The following is a 22,200-nucleotide window of genomic DNA, read 5'->3' as shown; positions in this document are numbered from 1 at the left end:
CTATTACAAGTGGGGACTATGTCATTGTGAATGACTTGTTGAGTTAATGGTTGTATCACAGTATTCAATATATCTAATTCTGTATTTTTTCCATTTTATATTCTGAATAAATACATTAAACATATTTCACTGTCTCCAGTACATTACATTTAAGTATTTTCACTTCATGCACTTTATCCCTTTCATACATGTTCAAATATCTGACCAGAGAACAAACACTAAATAGTCCAGGATGGGAGCTACAGTGTCATTGACGCTATTTTTTAAATATTTCTTGAATGGACCAATTCAAATTGAATGTGAGCACACTATCCTTGACAGTATTTCGTTATAGAGCATTTCATGGGCATAACGTGAAAATTTCAGAAATTTGACCTAGCCAGAGTGGAGTTAAATTCTCTGGAAATTTTGAAATTGGAGGGAAAAAGAAACCAGGAAATCGGGTGATTTGCATATATTTGCATAAATTAATACTTCTTTATCACGCATCTTATGACTGCTTGACAAGCTAAAAGGTGAACCTTAAGTAATATTTTAATCTTGGGTCAACAAATTAATTCAAATTGAATGAATATTTGCAAAAACATGACTTTTGAGCAAAATATGCTGTGTTGGGTGCAGCGCCCCCTTAATGAACTTTCCAAATTAGGGATATATACTTGGATTTATTTGATCAAAGTTGGCAAAACATGCTATGTACATTGATGATTATACCAGGTTATACCAATATTAGAAGTACAGTTATTTCGCATTTTCATGTCAGCTAATTTCTAATTTGCATATCTAATGAGCTTTCAGAGTTTGGAATATATAGTTTGAAGGACTTGACCAAAGGCAATTACACTTACTATATAAAGTGGTGATACAATGACAGCAGTCAAAGAAATTAATTATTTCTTTTTCAGCTACTTGCATATTTGAATACTTAATGACCTATAGAGATAATCTTTGGTGAATATCATTCATTAGGTTGATTATAACACTTTCAATGGCCAAGGTTCAAATTTACACATAACTGCAATATATAATGAAACGTGAGCATTTTCAGTTCATATCTGGTTCATGAATGGCAACATTGCCAGCATAATGTTTAATATTACAGGGAACGAAATATTTCCAGCTTGAGCATTGGTATTCATTGAAACATAGTCAAATGACAATACAGTGCAACTACCAAAGAGTTGAAGTTATTGTATGGATTACAGGACAGAGTTGTCTTATGGTTATTAAGTAACTCATGTCGTCCTTTCCTCGCAGTGGCCCTGCCATTGGCATATTTATCTCTCAAAATTCAACAAGCAAGGAACATCCTGCTTTTACACATAGCCAGCACATAGTGCACTTCTATTCGTCAAGCTGTGCAGTATTTATTACCCTACCTCCATGGCCTTGCAATAAGCCAAACCCGGAATTCGAATCGACCACGGTACAAACAAAGCCATGTGCGCAAACGCGCATAAACGTATGTGTATTTCCATACGCGTTAGTGCACACGTGGGCTTGTTTGTACCGGCATCACGTGATTATTTGGGCGTACTGAGTGTGTAGAACGCATCTCGTCCTGTTTATTCCGGAGTAGAACCATTGACAAATCCCATACCACTGTAAACAAGCATCCAAGACAACACTATAAGCTCAAACATGAGATGCTTTGTCTTAGAAGAATAATTTGCTGTTGTTTCTTTGTACGATCTATCTTGGAATATTATTAAGTTTATTTGCCAAGCAGTCCCCAACAACAATACTTCGTACGTACATTTAATCTCATTAACAATCAAACTGACGTTGTGCATATGTACACTTTGCTTTTGCACAGCAGCACGTTCCAAGTATTGACACCCAGATTTTTCAGGGTTTTTTGATACCAGTCATGGTGAATGTTCTGATAACGATGAAGATCACATTTTGGATTCTAGCCGAAGCCAACAGGAAAACACCAGATGATAAAAACAGTGTACATTTAGCCATAGATGCTACAGAAAACTCTTGCTAGGTATCGACATCATTTCCTACCAGAAAAATCTCCGATAACAAACCTTTACAAGCTAGACAAGTTTACACTTCCCCAGCCGTGAGAAATGAAGATCTGACCTTTCTTTCATCTGTCAAGCAAAATTTGACGAAAATCAGGGTATACAAACTCCATCGGCGCTCAAGTACACGACCGCTAACGTTTTAGTACTGTTTTAGCGTCAAGTAACACTAAATTTTCGATATGCTGCACATGTTTACACTCACAAAGTACTAGTTAAAATATTTTTAACACTGTCTTTTGCTGTCAGGCGAAACCTTGCAATAAATCGGGACTCAACAACGGTGGTGTCAGAAGCGGTAAGGTAGACAAGTTACACAAAGCTAAATGATGTCCTCTCAAATTTGGCCATTCAGAGTTTTCAAACAACAACATTTCAGTGGTTAACATACATACATACTTTACAGAGTCATGGAGCACTCCTCGCACAAAAAATATTCTGCCAGTTAAAAAACTGCAAAAACAAGGGGAAATTTGGAGATACACGGATGATTGCGGAATGAAAACACCTCTGTGATGTCAACTGCTGTTAAGTCTGGAACTGCAGTGATATGTGGTTTGGATTTTTATTAGCTCATATTTGGTTTTGTATATAAATACCAAAAAGAGCTTATATGATGAGTCTGAGTGGCGTCTGTATGTCTGTATATTTGTGGGTATGTATGTGCAGATGTATGTCCGTCACACACAAAGGCTCCCATACCGCCAAAGCTACCGTCTCAGTATTTGATGTACAGGTAGATGTAGGGGTTGAGAAGTGAATTTGTTCAAATGAACACATCAGTGTCAAAAATGTGCAAATGAGGTAAGAAGTGTGCAGGAGAGGTGGCAGTGAACTGAATCAGCCCACACATCTGAATAAGAGGATTTTGACCTTTAACCTATTTGTATGCAGGGTACCTATTATGTTTGGGAGTGGTAGTAGTAACTGAAACAGCTAATTGGTCATTTCCTGTCATTGTTTATGAAGTTCAGAACTGTGACATATTAACAGATCTGCTGAAACCATGGATGTCTATTTTGTACATCCATGGTAGAAAGATTCTCTGCTATGCATGTTGCTAAAGTTGACCTTCAGTACCTAAAGTTTCAGACCTTATTTACTTTTGTCATTCTTAATTTTCTGGTTTAAATATTTCTTGTTTTTTTTCTCGTTGTACTGTGCAGAAATTGTCATAACATCAACGTATAATTTTCCTGCACTGAACAGATAGAAATAACACTTATTGTTGATCTTTGGTATGTACCAATTCTGATCAAATTTGAGCGACACCGTATAATTGCGGTATTTTTTGAAACTTTGTTACTTTACAGCAACATACCTACTCCCTGTAGACTTCTGTTTGCATCGAATCTTGCTACTAATATGTAAAAAATACTTTAAAACCATTTTGACAAATTCCTCTCAAAATTTTTGTAACACTTTTCTTTCTAAAAATGGACTTACAAGGTAATCAGAAATAACTTGTAATCAGAAAACATTATTACCGTATACCTGCATGTAGTGTCTATGAACCGGATGTCGTGCAGTCGAATGTGTGAAGCACAATTCCGTCCCCGACCCATTAACACATCTTAATTATTCCAAGAAGGATCATACTCTGCTAAACCAAAGCCCCTTTGATCTTTAACGCAGTTGCCTGTCCTGTTTTTCTCAAGGGTCTATGAGCAAACGTACAAAACTTCAACAACTTCCAACATTGCAATGCAGGGCAGCATGTTTGTTATGCTTTGAAGATGTATACAGTATATGGTTTAAACCCCACCCATATGTATCTATATTTGGATGATCACAAAAAGTGATCATTACTAGTCCCCCCGGACACCGTCCAGGGGGACTTATAGGTTTGGTCATGTCCGTGCGTGCGTCCGTGCGTGCGTCTGTGCGTCCGTCCGTCCGTTCACGCAGATATCTCAGAGATGCAGGAAGCGATTTCATTCAAACTTGGTACAAGGATTTCTTCATATGTCATACAGATGCACGTTGATTTGTTTTGTGATACGATCCAATATGGCCGCCAGGCGGCCATTTTATTACGATTTTTTCATGTACAGAGCTATAACTAGGACATGTTGCAACCGATTTTATTCAAAGTTGGTACAAGGACACTGACCAATGTCATAGATATGCATGTCAATTTGTTTTTTGATACGATCCAATATGGCCGCCAGTCGGCCATTTTATTACATTTTTTTCATGTACAGAGCCATAACTCAGACAGGTTTCAACCGATTTCTAGCTCTGCTGTCAGTGACGCGGAGCTTATCAAATAGGTTGATTTTCCGTCGTCGTCCGTCGTCCGTCAACAATTGCCTTCTGCTCTGAAACCGCAAGTCCAATTGCTTTGAAATTTTGAAATATATGCAGTTCACTTGGGGTGACCTCACTTAGTTTGTTCAAATTGTGGTGATATTTGCATATTTGTATTTTTGGGGCATTTTTTGGTGTTTTTGGTAAAAAAATCTTCTTCTCTGAAACCGCTTGTCCGATTGCTTTGAAATTTGATATGCAGTTTACTTAGGGTGACTTCAGTCAGATTTGTTCAAATCGTGGTGAAATTTGCATATTTGTATTTTTAGGGCAATTTTTGTAAATTTTGGTAAAAAATCTTTAAAAATCTTCTTCTTCAAGTCAGATAGCTTTGATATTTGGTACATATGTCCCTAGGGATGATCTATTTCAGATTTGTTCAAATTGTGCAGAAATATGCAAATTTGCATTTTTAAGACAATTTTTGCCATTTTTGGTCAAAAAATGTTTTTTTCAAAAAGTACTGGTCTGATAGTTTTGAAATTTGGTATACAGGTTTCTATAGATGAACTTAGTAATATACATTGAATTTCTGATGAAATCTGTAATTTTGTATTTTTGGGGCAATTTTTGCCATTTTTGGTCAAAAAATGTGTATTTCCAAAACTGCTCATCTTATAGCTTTGAAATTTGGTATACAGGTTCCTACAGATGAACTTAATGATATTTAGGGAAATAATGATGAAATCTGCAATTTTGTAATTTTGGGGCAATTTTTGCCATTTTTGGTCAAAAAATGTGTTTCTCAAAAAGTACTGGTCTGATAGCTTTGAAATTTGGTGTACAGGTTTCTATACCGGTATATGAACTTAGCTTTGGATAGCTTTGGTTGACATGTTCTTAGGGATGATCCGATGTGATATATTCAAAGTATGATGAAATTGTGTATTTTTGCAGCTTATTTAAGCCACTTTTTTCTGGCCATTGCATTGAGCTATCAAAGATTTCCACCTTCTTCATCAACATGTGTCAAAAATAGTTACTCTCTACATAAACACAGCGGAGCTATATCGGCCGCTAGGTCGCTTGTATTCAAAGTTAGTACAAGGACATTGACCAATGTCATAGATATGCACGTCATTTTGTTTTGTGAAACAATCCAATATGGCTGCCATGCGGCCATTTTGCTACGATTTTTTCATGTACAGAGCCATAACTCAGACATGTTTCAACCAATTTTATTCAAAGTTGGTACAAGGACATTAACCAATGTCATAGATATGCACGTCGATTTGTTTTGTGATACGATCCAATATGGCTGCCAGGCGGCCATTTTATTACGATTTTCTCATGTACAGAGCCATTACTCAGGCATGTTTTGACCGATTTTATTCAGAGTTGGTACAAGGACATTGACCAATGTCATAGATATGCACATCAATTTGTTGTGTGATACGATCCAATATGGCCGCCAGGCAGCCATTTTATTACGATTTTTTCATGTACAGAGCCATTACTCAGGCATGTTTTGACCGATTTTATTCAGAGTTGGTACAAGGACATTGACCAATGTCATAGATATGCATGTCAATTTGTTTTGTGATACGATCCAATATGGCCGCCAGGCGGCCATTTTATTACGATTTTTTCATGTACAGAGCCATAACTCAGGCACGTTTCAACCGATTTTATTCAAAGTTGGTACAGGTTTATTGACAAATGTCATAGCTGTGCACGGCAATTTTTTTTGTGATATGATCCAAAATGGCTGCTGTGCGGCCATTTTATTACGATTTTTCATGTACAGAGCCATAACTCAGGCATATCTCAACCGATTTTATTCAAAGTTGGTACAAGGTCATTGACCTATGTCATACATATGCATGTCAATCTGTTTTGTGATACGATCCAATATGGCCGCCAGGCGGCCATTTTATTATGATTTTTTCATGTACAGAGCCATTTCTCAGGCATATCCGCATTATTCAAAGTTGGTACAAGGACATCGACCAATGTCATAGCTATGCACATCAATTTGTTTTGTGATACGATCCAATATGGCCGCTGTGCGACCATTTTGTTACGATTTTTTTCATGTCCTGAACCATAACTCAGACATGTATCAAGCGAATTCATTCAAAAGTATTTTTATCACAGATCTAATGAAGAGGACTCTATCCTCTTTGAGGACCTGTAATCAAAGTACCGATTAACAAGTGGGGACTGTGTCATCAACGATGACTTGTTACGATTTTTTCATGTACAGAACCATAATACTCAGGCATATCTCAACCGATTTTATTCAAAGTTGGTACAAGGACATTAACCTATGTCATACGTATGTAGGTCAATTTGTTTCATGATATTATCCAATATGGCTGCATGGCAGCCATTTTGTTACAATTTTTTCATGTCCTTAGCCAAAACTTGGGCACGTCTCAACTGATTTTATTCACCGATTTTATTCAAACTTAGTACAAGGACATTGACCTATTTCATGCATATGCACATTGATTTGTTTTGTTATACAATCCAATATGGCCGCCTTGTGGCCATTTTTTTCCCCGATTTTTTCATGTCCGAAACCATAACTCAGACATGTATCATGCGAATTTATTCAAAGTTGGTACAAGGACATTGATTTATTTATACATGTGTATTTGGATTGGTTTCAGGAGATGGTCCAATATGGCCACATGGTAGCAATTTTGTTATGGTTGTTTCATGTCGAGAGCCATAACTCTGGCAAGTTTGACTGATCTTATCCAAAGTTGGTACATGAACATTGACTTATGTCATACATATACGTGTTGATTTTTTAAACAGTAAGATCAAATATCGCTGCATGGCGGTGATTTTGTTACAATTTTCTAATGTACAGAGCCATAACTCAGACATATTTCCACCAGTATCATTCAAAGTTGGTACAAGGACATCGACCTATATATGCTCGTCAATTTGTTTCACGTCGTGTAGCAGTAACATGTCAATTATTGAAGTTTCGCAAGTAGGCTGATATATCAAGAAATACTACATCAAATTCATGAAACTTTATACAGATGTTAAGCTCACATTGCTTTAACATTGAAAAAGACATTTATCAGTGTCATTTTAATTAATTTGTAATTGCATGAGTAATGAACTTTCCTAATTAGAGTGATATAGCCACAAATTAATACAACGTCAAATGTGATGAAACTTGATACAGATGTTGATCTCAAAGTGTTGTAAATACTGCATCAAACTTTATGAAATATGGTACCAGTGATAATCTGTTAAGTGTTAGGATTGTATGCAAAAATGTTTTGCAACATTCTGTTGATTAATTCTTAGTTGACTCATTTTATAAACTTTAGGATGGTTGCCTACATTGGTTTTATGTTTTCATCACCATGGAACTCATTCTTGGCCATTGAGCGCCATCTGTATCAAAGTATTTTTATCACAAACCTAATTAATGAAGAGGACTCTATCCTCTCTGAGGACATGTAATCAAAGTACCCATTAACAAGTGAGGACTGTGTCATCAACGATGACTTGTTCCTTGTGTAGTGCCTTTTTATTTCACGTCATCATGCTTTAAATATTGTTAAACTGATCATGGATTTCAAAACTGGATCAACTGCAACTATTTTTCAAAGTCAGTCAAAGGAATCCATACAAGTTACAAATGCATAACACACGTTGCTTCAACGTCATGTGGAAATATGTACGCAGATATAGAAATGGCTAACTCAGACACACAAAAATCTAGACACATGACAATACTGTACCTTTTCCATCAGATGTTTGTCTCAACCAAGGATACAATAGCAGCCACTTCTGATCAAAACAATTTTTAGCGACGAACTTACGTAACTGAGGTAGCTTATAGAGTTGGGAGAGGCAAAGTTGACGTCATTTCCGTCAACAACTTCCGTAAAACTATTTTGTCACACCATGTGATCAGTGTTATCTAACGACTATAGCATACCATTCACGCTGCACACTCACTATCAGCGAAAATAGTATCGTGTTGGATTGACATATAATTGAGCGTACGTGTGAGTGTATTGGCTTACATGAAAATGCGATAGACAATGATGCATTTACGTTAGAACGTCCATGCCTGATCAAATTGTTTTTGTTCTGTCAGTGTAAATTACGAGATTGGTGGATGTGGATGGACATCTTGCGTGCGTTTGGTCTTTGTCTGACATGCATGTCATTTCGATCTCTTTTTTTACTGTGCAGGGGAGAATGAATTATGTTCCTCATGGGTTTCAAATATGTAAAAAAAAAATACGAAGTTTTGAATGGATTTACGATTTTGTTTGCAAAATTACGAGCGAAAATTTCAGCTTCCCATTTCATCGGCGCAACCGTGCAAGAAACCTCAGTCTCCTACTACCTCCGAGGCTGCATGATCACATGTTGTACCACACGACATGAAAGGCCTCTGAAACACTCAGTGTGTAAGCGTGTGGAAATTTTTGTAGTGTTTTTTCTCATTTAATTTGGCAAATTATCAGCAAAAACCTCAATAATTCAAGGTAACCCTTTCTTCTCAATCGCTTCCTGGAGTTTCAAAGTCATACCAACGAAAATGAGTGAAAAATTTCGATGCAAAAATCGTGCATCGGCGAGAGTAGAGACTGAGAGTATTTTTACAGAAATAGCCCATGATTCGAGCTTGGTTTTCGTGTTTTTCGTTTGAATTTTGGCCAAATAGTCGCTTTTTAGCGGGTTTTGAAATTTTTAAAGCATCTAAAAACATTAAAATGACTTTTCATTAACAAACGAAATAAAAAACTGAGAAATTCAATTATTTATCTACAAAATAAAAATGTTTTTGGCAAGTGAATCATGCAGCTAAAAAGTGAGTGAACTTTGTAAATGAACATTCTGAACCATCGTGTAATGTTATGCTTGGAATTTTGTTGCTCTTGAGGTTTATTCGTGGTTTTTTATAATTATTGTTTAAGTTAGTTATATTTTGTGTTTCTTTCCATCATCAAACATTGACAAGTAAGCTTGTAAAAGTAGCCTCAAATCACTTAAATTAGAATTATGTGTTACTTTCTGGTTTTGTAATATGTAAATAAATAAATAAGTTGATTTCTTTTGATCCTTTCCACTTATCGGTATTTTTTCCTGGTTTAAAGTTACTAATATCCTTAACCCTTAGTCTCTACAATCTTAGAAAAAAAATGAAACTATTGATTTAATTTAATAAAAAGAAACTTATTGTGACACAGTTCAGTCATTTTCATAACTCTGGTTCAAAATTCAGTGTGCTATACTCATATCTTGGCAGTGCTGAACTCTAAGTTCTGTCATAGTATCTGCAATTGGAGAATTACTTCACATAGAATAATTTGTAAATGTAAATCAATGCTGTTGAAGATTATTTAATTGTCAGGGTGTTGCCAAATCTTGTGTGTATATAAGTATGTCCGGTTCTGAGATGAGCTGTATTGGCATCGAAAGGAATTAGTTAATAACTGACAATTTAATTAATACAATCAATTTTGAAATTTACTCAAAACTTTTGAGACTGAATTTGTAAATTTACTAAGAATTTTCGGAAGCTAGAGGGGAAACAGACATAACAGTGTGATGGGCGGACCAGAAAGTCCATGGAAATCAAGCAGGTTGTTCATACATGAACATTGCTGTTTGGTGTGTTGATTTGTAACACGTACACTATGCTAACATGTTTCAACAGCCAAGGAAACATTTGCAACTTTATAGTCAATGCGACATATTAATAAAATTATTTTAATTTTGTATCGGATTATCACAAAACAATGTTGTCATCATCGCAGTCCAGCTGTCATGAGTAAGCATGTGTACTTGGCTGGACCAATCAAGTTTCTGCAAAAAATCATTTCACTGTCAATGACAAGCTAAAGTGACGTCCATTCAATATCGAAAGAAAATCAAGGCTATCAATGGCACGAAGAAAGTTTGTCAGTCCCCACGGACGAAGTCTGGGGGGACTTATAGATTGGGTCATGTCCGTCTGTCCGTGCGTGCGTGCGTACGTCCGTCCGTCCGTCCGTTCACGCAGACATGCCCTGGTCAATTTCTTTCAAACTTTGCACAAGGATAGTACCCTACCCCATACAGATGCACGTCGATTTGTTTCACAATGCGATCAAATTTGGCCGTGTTAGACTTGGAGGACTTTTTAGTTTACACCTCCATAGACTCCCCTGTATAAGGCAGTTCTCCATAGACTCCCACGTATAAGGCAGTCCTCCATAGACTCCCATGTAAAGGCAGTTCTCCATAGACTCCCATGTATAAGTCAGTTCTCCGTAGACGCCCATGTATAAGGCCAAGAAAAATAAAAATTTAGTTTCTCATCGTATTCTAGTGCAAAAAGGATGCAGTGACACAGTTTTTAGTCCCCACGGATGAAGTTCAGGGGGCTTATAGATTGGGTCATGGTGTCCGAGTCATTGTGTCAGTTCGTCCATCCGTTCGTCCATCGTTTCACACAGATATCTCAGACATTTTGACAAACTGTCACGTTACCTTGGTGACCGTTGACCTCAAATATACGTATTTGTCCATAACTCAGTAACCACAAGTGCTACACCCTTCATATATGGTATGATGGGATGACGCCACATATTCTACCTCATTAATTATGCACATATCTAATTTTGAGCGAGCCAATAGAGCTAGAGGTCTGATTTTTGGTATATAGGGATAACTTAGCAATACAATTTTTTTATACAAAATGTCACGTGACCTCAATGACCTTTGACCTCAAATATACATATTTGTCCATAACTCAGTAACCACAAGTGCCACACCCTTCATATTTGGTATGATGGAAGACCTTATGACGCCACATACTTTACCTCATTAATTATGTGCATATCTTATTCTGAGCAAGCCAATAGAGCTGGATGTCTGATTTTTCGTATATAGGGATAACTATAGGATAGAAATTTTTTGACAAAATGTCATGTGAACTTGATTTTTTACCTAAAATATACGTTTATGTCAATAAATAAGTACCACAAGTGCTATGTCCTTTATATTTAGTAGGATGGGAGACCTTATGACAACACACACTTTACCTCATTTATTATGCACATATCTAATTCTGGGCAAGCGAATAGAGGTAGAGGTCTGATTTTTGGCATATAGGGATTTATTAGCAATACATTTTTTTTTTCAAAATGTCACGTGATCTCAATGACCTTTGACCTTGATTATACATATATATGCATATCTCAGTAACCACAAGTTCTATACCCTTCAATTTTGATAGGATATTAGACCTTAAGATGTCACATCTTGTACCTCATTTATTATGCACATATGTATTTCTTGGCTGGCCATACAGCTAGAGGTCTGATCTTTTTTCCCAATTTAGAACCATAACTTAGACATGCCTCATGTGTTTCAAATTGGAAACAACGACATAGACCTATGTGCCCATAGATCTCAACATATCAATCCAGTGATATTTCTTAATGACCACATTTCCCTGCCCCATCAAGACTAATACTCCTATTACTATGTCATTGTCAATGACTTGTTTAGAATTATATTTTCATTTTAAACTACAGTTCTTTGATGCAGTGTGGTCGTCTGGCAATCCATCATCACAGCAGATGTAGTGCATGCAATACACAGTCCACACTGTCCAATCATGCGTGCATGTTTTCCTGTTATAATTCAATTGGGTCAGAATTTTGTAGCAAGGAACATACAAAATCTTGCAGATAAATCAATTTGGATGATCTATGTACATCTATGCAAATTCCAAGTTTGGTGGACATGTGAAAATTATGTTTTTTGCCTTCATGTACAAGATGGCATGTTTACCAAGCTGGACGCTCACTGCTAAAAAAACAATAGGTTTTATTACAGTTTCACATTTCAACCCTTTCTTTGCATCTTTCTCAGCAACATTCCCCAAACCTCTCTCCTTGCATCCCTACCACTAAATGCACTGAGGAGCACAGTGTCATCATTGACGCTATTTTTCCTGAATATTGAACACTTACCACTTCATTAAGGACGACAGCATTTTTTAGTCCCCGCGGACGCAGTCCAGCTGGGACTTATAGATTGGGTCCTGTCCAGCCATCCGGCCCTCAGCAGCCGTTTGTCTGTCACCCCTGAGCCAATTTTTTTCAAACTTTGTGCAAGGATGGAGTACTGTGGCATACATATGCACGTCACTTTATTTCACGATACGATCCAATATGGTCACTGGTCGGCCATTTTGTTGCGATTTTTTTCATGTTTTTGAACCATAACTAAACTATCCCTGAACCGATTTCATTCAGTGTTGGTACACAGATAACATATTATGGCATATATATGCACTTCAATTTATTTTGCAATACCATCCAATATGGCCACCAGACGACCATTTTGTTGGGATTTTTTCATGTTTTTGAACCATAACTAAACTATCCCTGAACCAATTTCATTCAGTGTTGGTACACAGATAACGTACTATGGTATATATGTATGCACACCAATTTATAACATGATACAATCCAATATGGCCACCAGGCGGCTATTTTTAGGGATTTTTTACATGTTTTTGAACCATTACTCAACTATCCCTGAACAGATTTGGTTCAAATTTGGCACACAGACATTGTATTGTATTGTGCATGTGCATGTCAATTAATGGTGTGAGCAGGGACTGTGTCATCAGAGATGACTTGTCACTCCACAGACTGCATCTGTGGACCTTGGAGCTTCACTGGGTACTGGTGTGGACTTACCTGATACAAGCTAAGATCTGTGGACCTTGTGGCTTCACTGGGTACTGGCATGGACTCACCAGTTACAAGCCAAGATTTCTGCATGATTTTGATGGTTTTCAATTTGGAGATAGCAGATACAAAATTTTCTCTTCTGAAGTCAGATGGACAGTGCTTGTATGCTGCGTTTTGTTCATAATGGATGGATACCTATTACCAACCAATTTTTGTCACACATATTTTGCTACCCATTAGAGCCTAAGAATGAGCCATTGACTTAAGTTATGTCACTAGTCTTTACCTAAAGAGCCATTGCATATTAGTGTAATGTGATTTACCTGTAAATGTAAAGAACCACTCAGACATTCTCAAGTTTGTTCAAGAGCCTAGCACTGTGATATGGAAGATTTTTTCTGAACTTACTTACAAATTAGAATTAAAAAATTTTACAATTGTGAAATGAATGGCACAAGACAGTGAAGAATGCTAGATTTGGTTAATAACTTATTCATTTGTTTTTTTCGGTAGTCTTGGTGATCGTCCCCTGGCAGTTACTCAAGATACAAGTGTTAACAATATTACAGTTGTTGGCTTTGCAGAGGATAGTCTACCATTACCAGATATTAATTTCTATTACAACTCAGCCACGTAAGTTGTTCTTTTTCATAGTAAACATTGTATGTAATTGTTAAAGACTGATTATGAATCATCACATCAGAGCAGTATAAGACCATAACTGCAAATTTGGGACGTGCTCCAGAGAAGTCAAATTTTTAATAATAATCCATAATTTGAATGCAAAAAATGTTTTCATAAATGTTGAACAATGGTTCTACACAGAGATTTTACCTTATTTGAATTTAAGCCAATACAATAGGTCATTTCAGATCATTTTCAGAAGAACAGTGATTTTTGCCAAAATGTCAGTTACGACCTTCTTGCACTGACACTGCAAAATACTGACACTCCAAATGTATGTATTGCTTCAGTGGAAAATCTTAGAAAAACCTGTCTTGCTGCTTTGATTCATAGTTTTTACGTTCATATCAGTGACTTTTGTTTAAAATGTGACAAATTTGAGTACTTCCATATCTTCAAGTCAGTTTTGGTCAAAACACCTTCAGAATTATGGTTCCTATTTGAAGCAATTTTCGTTGTAAAGGAATAGCTGGATAGTGTTCAATGTTCTGAGAGGCACAATACCAACATAATTCCTTCATTTTAGTTCAGATCCCCAACAAACTGGAAGTTCAATCTATGATGTTAGTGTGATACCTTTACTTTACGCACAGGATCCTACAGACAACAGAAATTGTACAAGTCAAATAAAAAAACTGAAGCTACACATTAATCAAACTCATGATGAATTCACTTTCCAAGACAGACAATGTGTTACTGAGGTCAAGACAAGTTCCATTTTATGCACTTTTGCTGTATATTATTTTAGAAGTTAAACCAATATTGCATATACAGTGTTTGACTTAAAAACAATTTGAACTTCTCTCATAATACTTGATTGTCTGATATTCACAATGGATTGATACAGATCAACTACAGCTTGCCCTTATGGTCGTGCATCCGTTATAAGTTTGCGATGTGATGTGACAGCGATTGGAAGTGGTGTTCTAGAATTACCTGCCGGTTGTCCTGATGGAACATGTGATGGATGTACATTCCATTTCTTATGGAGAACAAAATATGCTTGTCCACTCTGTACTGAAATGGATTACAAATCCATTGAAGAGAACTGCAAGGCTGGACGCCAAATCATCCACTATGTTTGGAAAGAGCCAAAGTAAGTTCATTTCAAAGTATAAGAGAACAAGAATGTGTTGTACACTTACAATAATCTAGGTACAGTCAATGTCCTGTAATACTTAGACAAAGTCAATTCAATATGGCAAGATGTGAACCTTGAGCATGCTTGCTTTCACCAAGGAATGTTTGCTGGTTTGCTTATAAAGTACACTGAAGACCAAAACTTCATTATACAAATTTTCTATATTAAAAAAGTGGAGAGGTACACATATAGTACAAGAATTACAAAAGCTATTGTTTTTTTAGCACGCTGATGTAGTCACCAGAGCTATAGTTGTGGTGTCGAATTCCGTAGAGTAGGCTGTCTGGATGTGTGGATGGATGGATGGACGGATGGATGGATGTAGACATTTGGTGTCCGTAAATCGTTTAAACTGACAAACCGCTTATCATTTGGCATTGAAAGCTTGTGACGGGCTAACTTGGTACATGAAGATGGGGATTTGTTCAAATGAAGTTGATTTGAGGATTCCATCGAGAGTTATTGATTTTAGAATGATTATTTTCCGTATTTTTCTAGGGATTTCAGATCACGTGACTTGGTGTTTGATTTGGGGGGGGGGGGGGGGGGGTGACTCTGAACAGTCTCCATGCATAGCTTCATATAGTACACAGTTGAGAATTGAATATATTTAATTCAGTGTAACTAAACATGAATTTACCAAATCGTGTTGTTGTTGTTATTTTCGTTTAATGGAATATTGGTTATGAGGTTGTCAGACATGAGCGAAAAGCGTGTCTAGCCGCGATCGACAGTGCGGACGTATACATGATGATCACAGTTACGGGTGTTTCAATACATATAATAGTGGCCATACATAGACTGACCCTTTTCATAAGTCTAGCGCCCTCCTTTGGCCACTATGAATTTGTAGCCATAGCAAGGCTACTGTTGCGGAATTCCCAAACCGTTAACCCTCGCCAGCCAGTTATGAAAAGGATCTATAAGTGGACTGTGCATGCCCGAATCATGGGTTCCCGTCGAAAATCGCACCCAAAAAATGGCAGCAGGTCATTTTGACGCAAAAAGGCTAGTAGGTATGAATTCTAAGATGTATTGGAGGCTATCAATGCTGGTTTAGTGAATAATTTAGGCTTATTGTGAGGGTGATCGGCCTCTGAACTCCGTGATGGGTGCGTATGCATAACACGCGGTATCGAAACACTTGTAACTGTGATGATGATGGACATTATTGTTTCTTGTGTAGGCCAAGGCAGGTTTGGCACCTGTTCAAGAATCTTTCAATATCATTTTGAAAAAGAACCAATACCCAGTGCTTAATATCATCGAGAACTGTTTAAAAGAAGCAACAAAAATATAGTTTCCTTCATTCTTTTGATTGCAAATATATGATTGATTTTCTGTTTTGTTTATGACGACATACTGTCACTGCTACCTATTGAGGCAATTGCCACTTTCACAAATGACACCATCGACCAACTGGAAACTCCACAGGAACACACTACTAAATAGACATCGCCACCAATGAACATTTTTTTCCCAGCATTTCTTCTGAACACTGTCAAACTGTTTTTCATTCAGAAGTTGTTAGAGATTGCCTCATCACTTCTTCCTAGGCAGGTCAATTTAGGCTTCTTGCCAGACTTATGATTTGGGCTCCGTCCATCCGTCAATCTAGAGACATTTCTTACAAGTGCCCAAACCAAATTCGCTTGTCAAATAGATGTATTGTCTGTCGTCGTTTGTCAACATTTGTTTGTCTTCTTATCTGAAACCACTATTCCAATTTCTTTGAAATTTTGTATACAGCTACCTAAAGATTACTGTAGTCAAGTGTATTCAAATTGTGGTGACATTAAAATATTTGTCTTTTCAGGCAATTTTTACGCTCCCATATATGCATATGTATATATGCAAATGGGAGGTATACGTATAAGGTGGCAAAATGGCGTCTGTGTGTATGTATGTATGTATGTATATCCGTCCACATCAAAAACTCCTAAACCGTAGCACCTACCGTCTTAATATTTGGTGTACAGGAGGACCTAGGGGTGGAGATGTGAATTTGTTCAAATGAACATGTCAGTGCCAAAAATATGCAAATGAGGGGGAAAAAAGGAAAAATCCTACAAATGGCTAAAACTCAGTAAGCATTGGTCAGATTTGGTTGAAACTTGGTATGCAGATTTCTTTAGGTATTCTAAATTATGTGTGCAAAAATTGGGATGAAATTTGCATGTTTGTATTTTTAGGGTATTTTTTCCGTTTTTAGTCAAAAAATCTTGTTTTCTGAAATCGCTCGTCTGAATGCTATGAAACTTAATATTCATGTTCCTCAGAATGACTTCAGTCATGCTTGTACAAATTGTATTGATATTGTCATATTTGTAATTTTGGGGCAATTTTCCCAATTTTTGATAAAAAATTTTTTAATCCAAAAACTGCTGATTTGATAGCTTTGATACATGTATTTGGTATACAGGTATCTAAGATTAATCTCAATATAATGTATTGAAGGTATGTTGAAACTGGCAATTTTTTTTATTTTGGGGCAATTTTTGCCTTTTTTGGTCAAAAATTTTCTCCAAAAACTTCTGATCTGGTAGCTTTGATATCTAGTGTACAGGTTCCTAGAGTTTATGTTAATTAGATATATTTAAAATTAGGATGAAATCTGCAATTTTGTATTTGGGGGCAATTTTTCTCATTTTTGGTCAAAAAATTTGTTTCTCAAAATTTACCAGTCTGATTGCTTTGATATTTAGTAAACCGGTCCTTAGGGTTTTTGTTAATAAGATATATTGAAATTAAGTTGAAATCCGGAATTTTGAATTTTTGGGGCAACTTTGCGAAACTTTCAGTTTTACTGGGATATCTTTCATTTTGTATTTTTAAGATTTTTTTTGGTAATTTTATACCTACTGGAACTAAGAGTATATAATGTGGTGATTTAGTAAGCATTTGATATGGTAAACTGTATTTGGTGTTGAAATGCAGCAAAAAAATCCTGGCAGATTTTGACAAAATTCCTAACAAATGCCAATAAAAAAAATTCAGCCAGAGAAGGTTTTTACAAAAAGAAAAGGTGAGAGAGTGGGGAAAAAAGAATGTACCGTACAATGGATCGGATAAAAAAGATAATGTACCTCATCGATCTTCCAGACACCATCCCTTATCAAATGGTCCACCCCGATGTATTTTTGTGCACAATTCACCATGCAGTGTATTTTAGTTTAAGATGTCAAGTTAGGTAAGGATTTGAAAGGAATAGTCAAGTTCACCACAGTTTAACTTTATCTCTTGTGTCATCATCCTTGTGTAATTGGTTAAGTTTGTAAGTTGTTTCAGATGTGGATGTACCAGCTGTTCTGGAAGAAAACAATGTTTACTTTTTCCTGTAGGGTTTCTGAGTTGATGATTGTATGTTGAAATTTCTCCATGTATCTGGTGTATGGGCAAAGTGTAAACATTGGTTGCATGTCATGTATTTCAGTCTATATCAAATATTGTAAATGAAAAATCAAGAACAGTTTACTGTGTGCTTGTAAAAGATAACATAGTTGTCAATACATAAACTGCCTTGCAGATTGATTGTCTTAAATATTATCACAGAAGTAGAAAAGGAAAAGAAACTAATCAAATTGCTGTAACATATTCACCTTCAGTGCCTGTATAAGCCTATACTTAACTATTTTATCATTACATTAAGCTGTTTGTTATATCTTTATCACTCTCCATGGGCCAAGGCACACTTGGGGTCAATGTCATCACTCTGTGCCAGTCTGTGTATGTCAGTCTGTCTGTATATGTATGTCCATGTTTCATACAATTGTTGACTTGTTTTGATAACTATATGGGAGCGAACAGTGATGTTGTCACTATTTTTGGTATATAGGGATAACTTAGCAGTACAATTTTTTTGACAAAATGTCACGTGACCTCGGTGACCTTTGACCTCAAATATACATATTTGTCCATAACTCAGTAACCACAAGTGCTACACCCTTAATGTATGGTATGATGGGACAGCTTATGACGCCACATATTGTACCTCATTAAATATGTGCATATCTAATTTTGAGTGAGTCAATAGAGCTAGAGGTCTGATTTTTGGTATATAGGGATAACTTAGCAATACAATTTTTTTGACAAAATGTCACGTGACCTCGATAAACTTTGACCTCAAATATACATATTTGTCCATAACTCAGTAACCACAAGTGCTACACCCTTCATATATGGGATGGGAGACCTAATGATGCTTCATACTGTACCTCATTAATTATGTGCATATCTAATTCTGAGCAAGCCAATAGAGCTGGATGTCTCATTTTTGGTATATAGGGATAACTATAGGATAGAAATTTTTTGACCAAATGTCATGTGACCTTGATGACCTTTGACCTGAAATATACGTTTATGCCGATAAATACGTAACCACAAGTGCTATGTCCTTTATATTTAGTAGGGGGGAGACCTTATGACAACACACGCTTTACCTCATTAATTATGCACACATCTAATTCTGGGCAAGCGAATAGAGCTAGAGGTCTGATTTTTGGCATATAGGGATTAATTAGCAATACAATTTTTTTTCAAAATGTCATGTGACCTTATGACCTTTGACCTTGATTATACATATATATGCAAAAGTCAGTAACCACAAGTTCTATATCCTCCAATTCTGATAGGATATTAGACCTTAAAATTCACATCTTGTACGTCATTATTATTCGCATATGTATTTCTTGGCTGGCCAATACAGCTAGAGGTCTGATCTTTTTTCACCGATTTAGAACCATAACTTAGACATGCCTCATGTGTTTCAAATTGGGAACAACGACATAGACCTATGTGCCCATAGATCTCAACATATATACTCCAGTGATACTTCTTAATGACCACATTTCCCTGCCCTATCAAGACTAATACTCCTATTACAAGTGGGGACTATGTCATTGTCAATGACTTGTTTATTCATGTAAGGCGACTGCAGCATCAATAATTTTGGTAAACAAGCATCCGCACAGTACTATGTGTATGCATACCCTCCCTCATTCTACCAATGGTAGCCATCAGTGCCCAATGTGACCACCAGTACCAATACTTGGAAATCTCTATCACTTGCTTTGTTGCTGACAACACAAATTGAAATACAAAAAAATAATATCTGCTTTTATATAAAAACGATTATGTCTATTGCGATACAGGCATAGCATGTATGATAATGTAATGTGGTTTAGGATATGAACCACTTACAGATTTATCATGCCATGATGTATACGATTTAGGAACCTTTGTAGTTGATTGCATGTACTAGTTCACATGTACTAAAGACTTTGGAGTGGAAGCTTTCAAAGTGAATTTATTTCAATCAGTGCCCAATGTGACCACCAATACCAATACTTGGAAATCTCTATCACTTGCTTTGTTGCTGACAACACAAATCGAAATACAAAAAAATAATATCTGCTTTTATATAACAACAATAGATTATGTCGAGATGGAGTACCAATTCCAGAAAATGTTGTTAAGAAGTGTCCAATGCTGACATTCGAAGCTCAAATTGCCATAACTGTAGCAACTGGCTGTGCTGCATTACTCATAGGGCTTATCATTTACTTCTGGAAGAAGACTCGCAAGTAAGTTCATGTGAATGCATAGTGTCAAGGAATGTGTGTCCCAACCACTTCATGCAGGGTATATCACACCATGCTAGCAGTTATGTATTCTTTACTACGCACCAAATATGTTTGCGTGCATAATCAACTTCTTGAAATGACCCTCGCAACAAGTATGTAGTATGATATTTACCAAAACTGCAATTTATTTGGTAATTAAACATGTTTATTCAAATTAGAGTTTTCTTCATGTTCCAGTTAAAGGGACATTAGCTGTAACTTTTGACTAATTTTTCACTTCTCTGTTTCAATGTATCAACTACAGAATTTTACTATAATTCGATCATCATGACCAATGCCCGATGTCCTGCTTGCCAACACAGCCTGCGTATGTGAAATGACCATTGTTATTGTTGATAAATGTATTCTAGTCCAGACCTTAATACGAAATTTAAACAATAACAATGCAGATTATACTCACATAGGGTATATAAGTTATGAGCTAAATATTAGGAATTTCTCTATGGTTCAGGGATTCAAACCAGAAACTGCAGATGATACACAGAACAAACAAAATAAAATTAAAGCTACAAGCAGCCTTGGCGGGGCCCAAGCAGATAACATGGTTTACTGTACATTTTACTGGTAATTGCATATTTTATGCAAAATCCAATATGGCCGCCAAAGTACTTCACCAATCCAATTTCCTATCAGAAACTTTAGAGTGCTCACACAAGGGTAAATTGCGATTATCGCAAAATCAAAGATGGCGGCCACACCATGTGACCGATCGAAATGGTTTTTGCAACCTTGAAACAGATCATACTTAAGATAATAAGAGAAAAATTTCAGTTCAATTGGTGGGTTGGTTCTGGAGATGAAGATTTTTAAAAATTAAATTGCAACTTTTTACAAAATCCAAGATGGCAGCCAAACCACGTGACCGATCCAATCGCCTTTCCCATGCTTGAAAGAAATCTAACTTAAGATAATACAAGTAAAATTTCAGTTCAATCAGTGGGTTGGTTCTGGAGAAGATTTTTAAAGATTAAAGTGCTATGTTCACAGAATCCAAGATGGGGGCCAAACCACGTGACCAATCGAAATACCTTTGCAAACTTGAAAGAGAACATACTCAAGATAATACTTGAAAAATTTCAATTCAATCTGTGTGTTGGTTCTGGAGAAGAAGATTTTTAAAGATTAAAATGGTATTTTTCGAAAATCCAACATGGCGGCCAAGGTCACGTGACCGCATGCAATTTTATTTATCAATACTAAAGACCTTAGGTCATGCTTGCTATGTAAAAAATTTCAAACTGACTAGACCCCTAGGTCAGCAGGAAAACCTATTTTTAAGTTTTTGGAAAATCCAATATGGCCGCCAGGTCACGTGACCAATCAAAATTTTAACCCCCTGATTACCAAGGCCAATGTATTCCTATATACCAGGCCTCTTATATAAATGTTGATAAAATCTGGGGTGTGGTCATTGCATCAACACTACTTAGAGTAAAACTTACGTATAAGTACCAATAAACCATATATTTTCTGAATCAGCATGAAATTTCCCACTTTCTCTCATACAGAGGTTTTGTATTTCCAGGTCACGTGACTGGTCACATGACTCATCATGTGACAAGAGTTGGCAAAGAATATGCTGGGAAAGAATATTTGAATCATCAGGATGTGTTTTGAATCCATAAAATGACTCAAATTTGAATACAGTTGCAATTTTCATGGCATTGTCTTTACATATATGTAATAATAACTACCCTTTACTTTATTTA

The 22,200-nt window shown here is 36.3% G+C and overlaps 1 protein-coding gene across 4 annotated transcripts in view; it reads left to right on the top strand.

The window, feature by feature from the left end:
• Positions 1-22,200, top strand: part of LOC139127975 (endosome/lysosome-associated apoptosis and autophagy regulator family member 2-like) — a 236,864-nt gene that overhangs the window by 177,130 nt on the left and 37,534 nt on the right. For all 4 annotated transcript variants that reach the window (XM_070693825.1, XM_070693826.1, XM_070693823.1 and 1 more), the window contains 3 exons: positions 13,538-13,657; positions 14,556-14,804; positions 20,282-20,431. In XM_070693825.1, coding sequence (XP_070549926.1) covers positions 13,538-13,657; positions 14,556-14,804; positions 20,282-20,431 — 519 coding nt within the window. The remainder of the gene's footprint in view (positions 1-13,537; positions 13,658-14,555; positions 14,805-20,281; positions 20,432-22,200) is intronic.

Source organism: Ptychodera flava, unplaced genomic scaffold (genome assembly GCF_041260155.1).
Source record: "Ptychodera flava strain L36383 unplaced genomic scaffold, AS_Pfla_20210202 Scaffold_40__1_contigs__length_1388640_pilon, whole genome shotgun sequence".
NCBI classification, from domain to species: Eukaryota; Metazoa; Hemichordata; class Enteropneusta; family Ptychoderidae; genus Ptychodera; species Ptychodera flava.
This window is presented reverse-complemented; position numbering and strand designations above follow the sequence as displayed.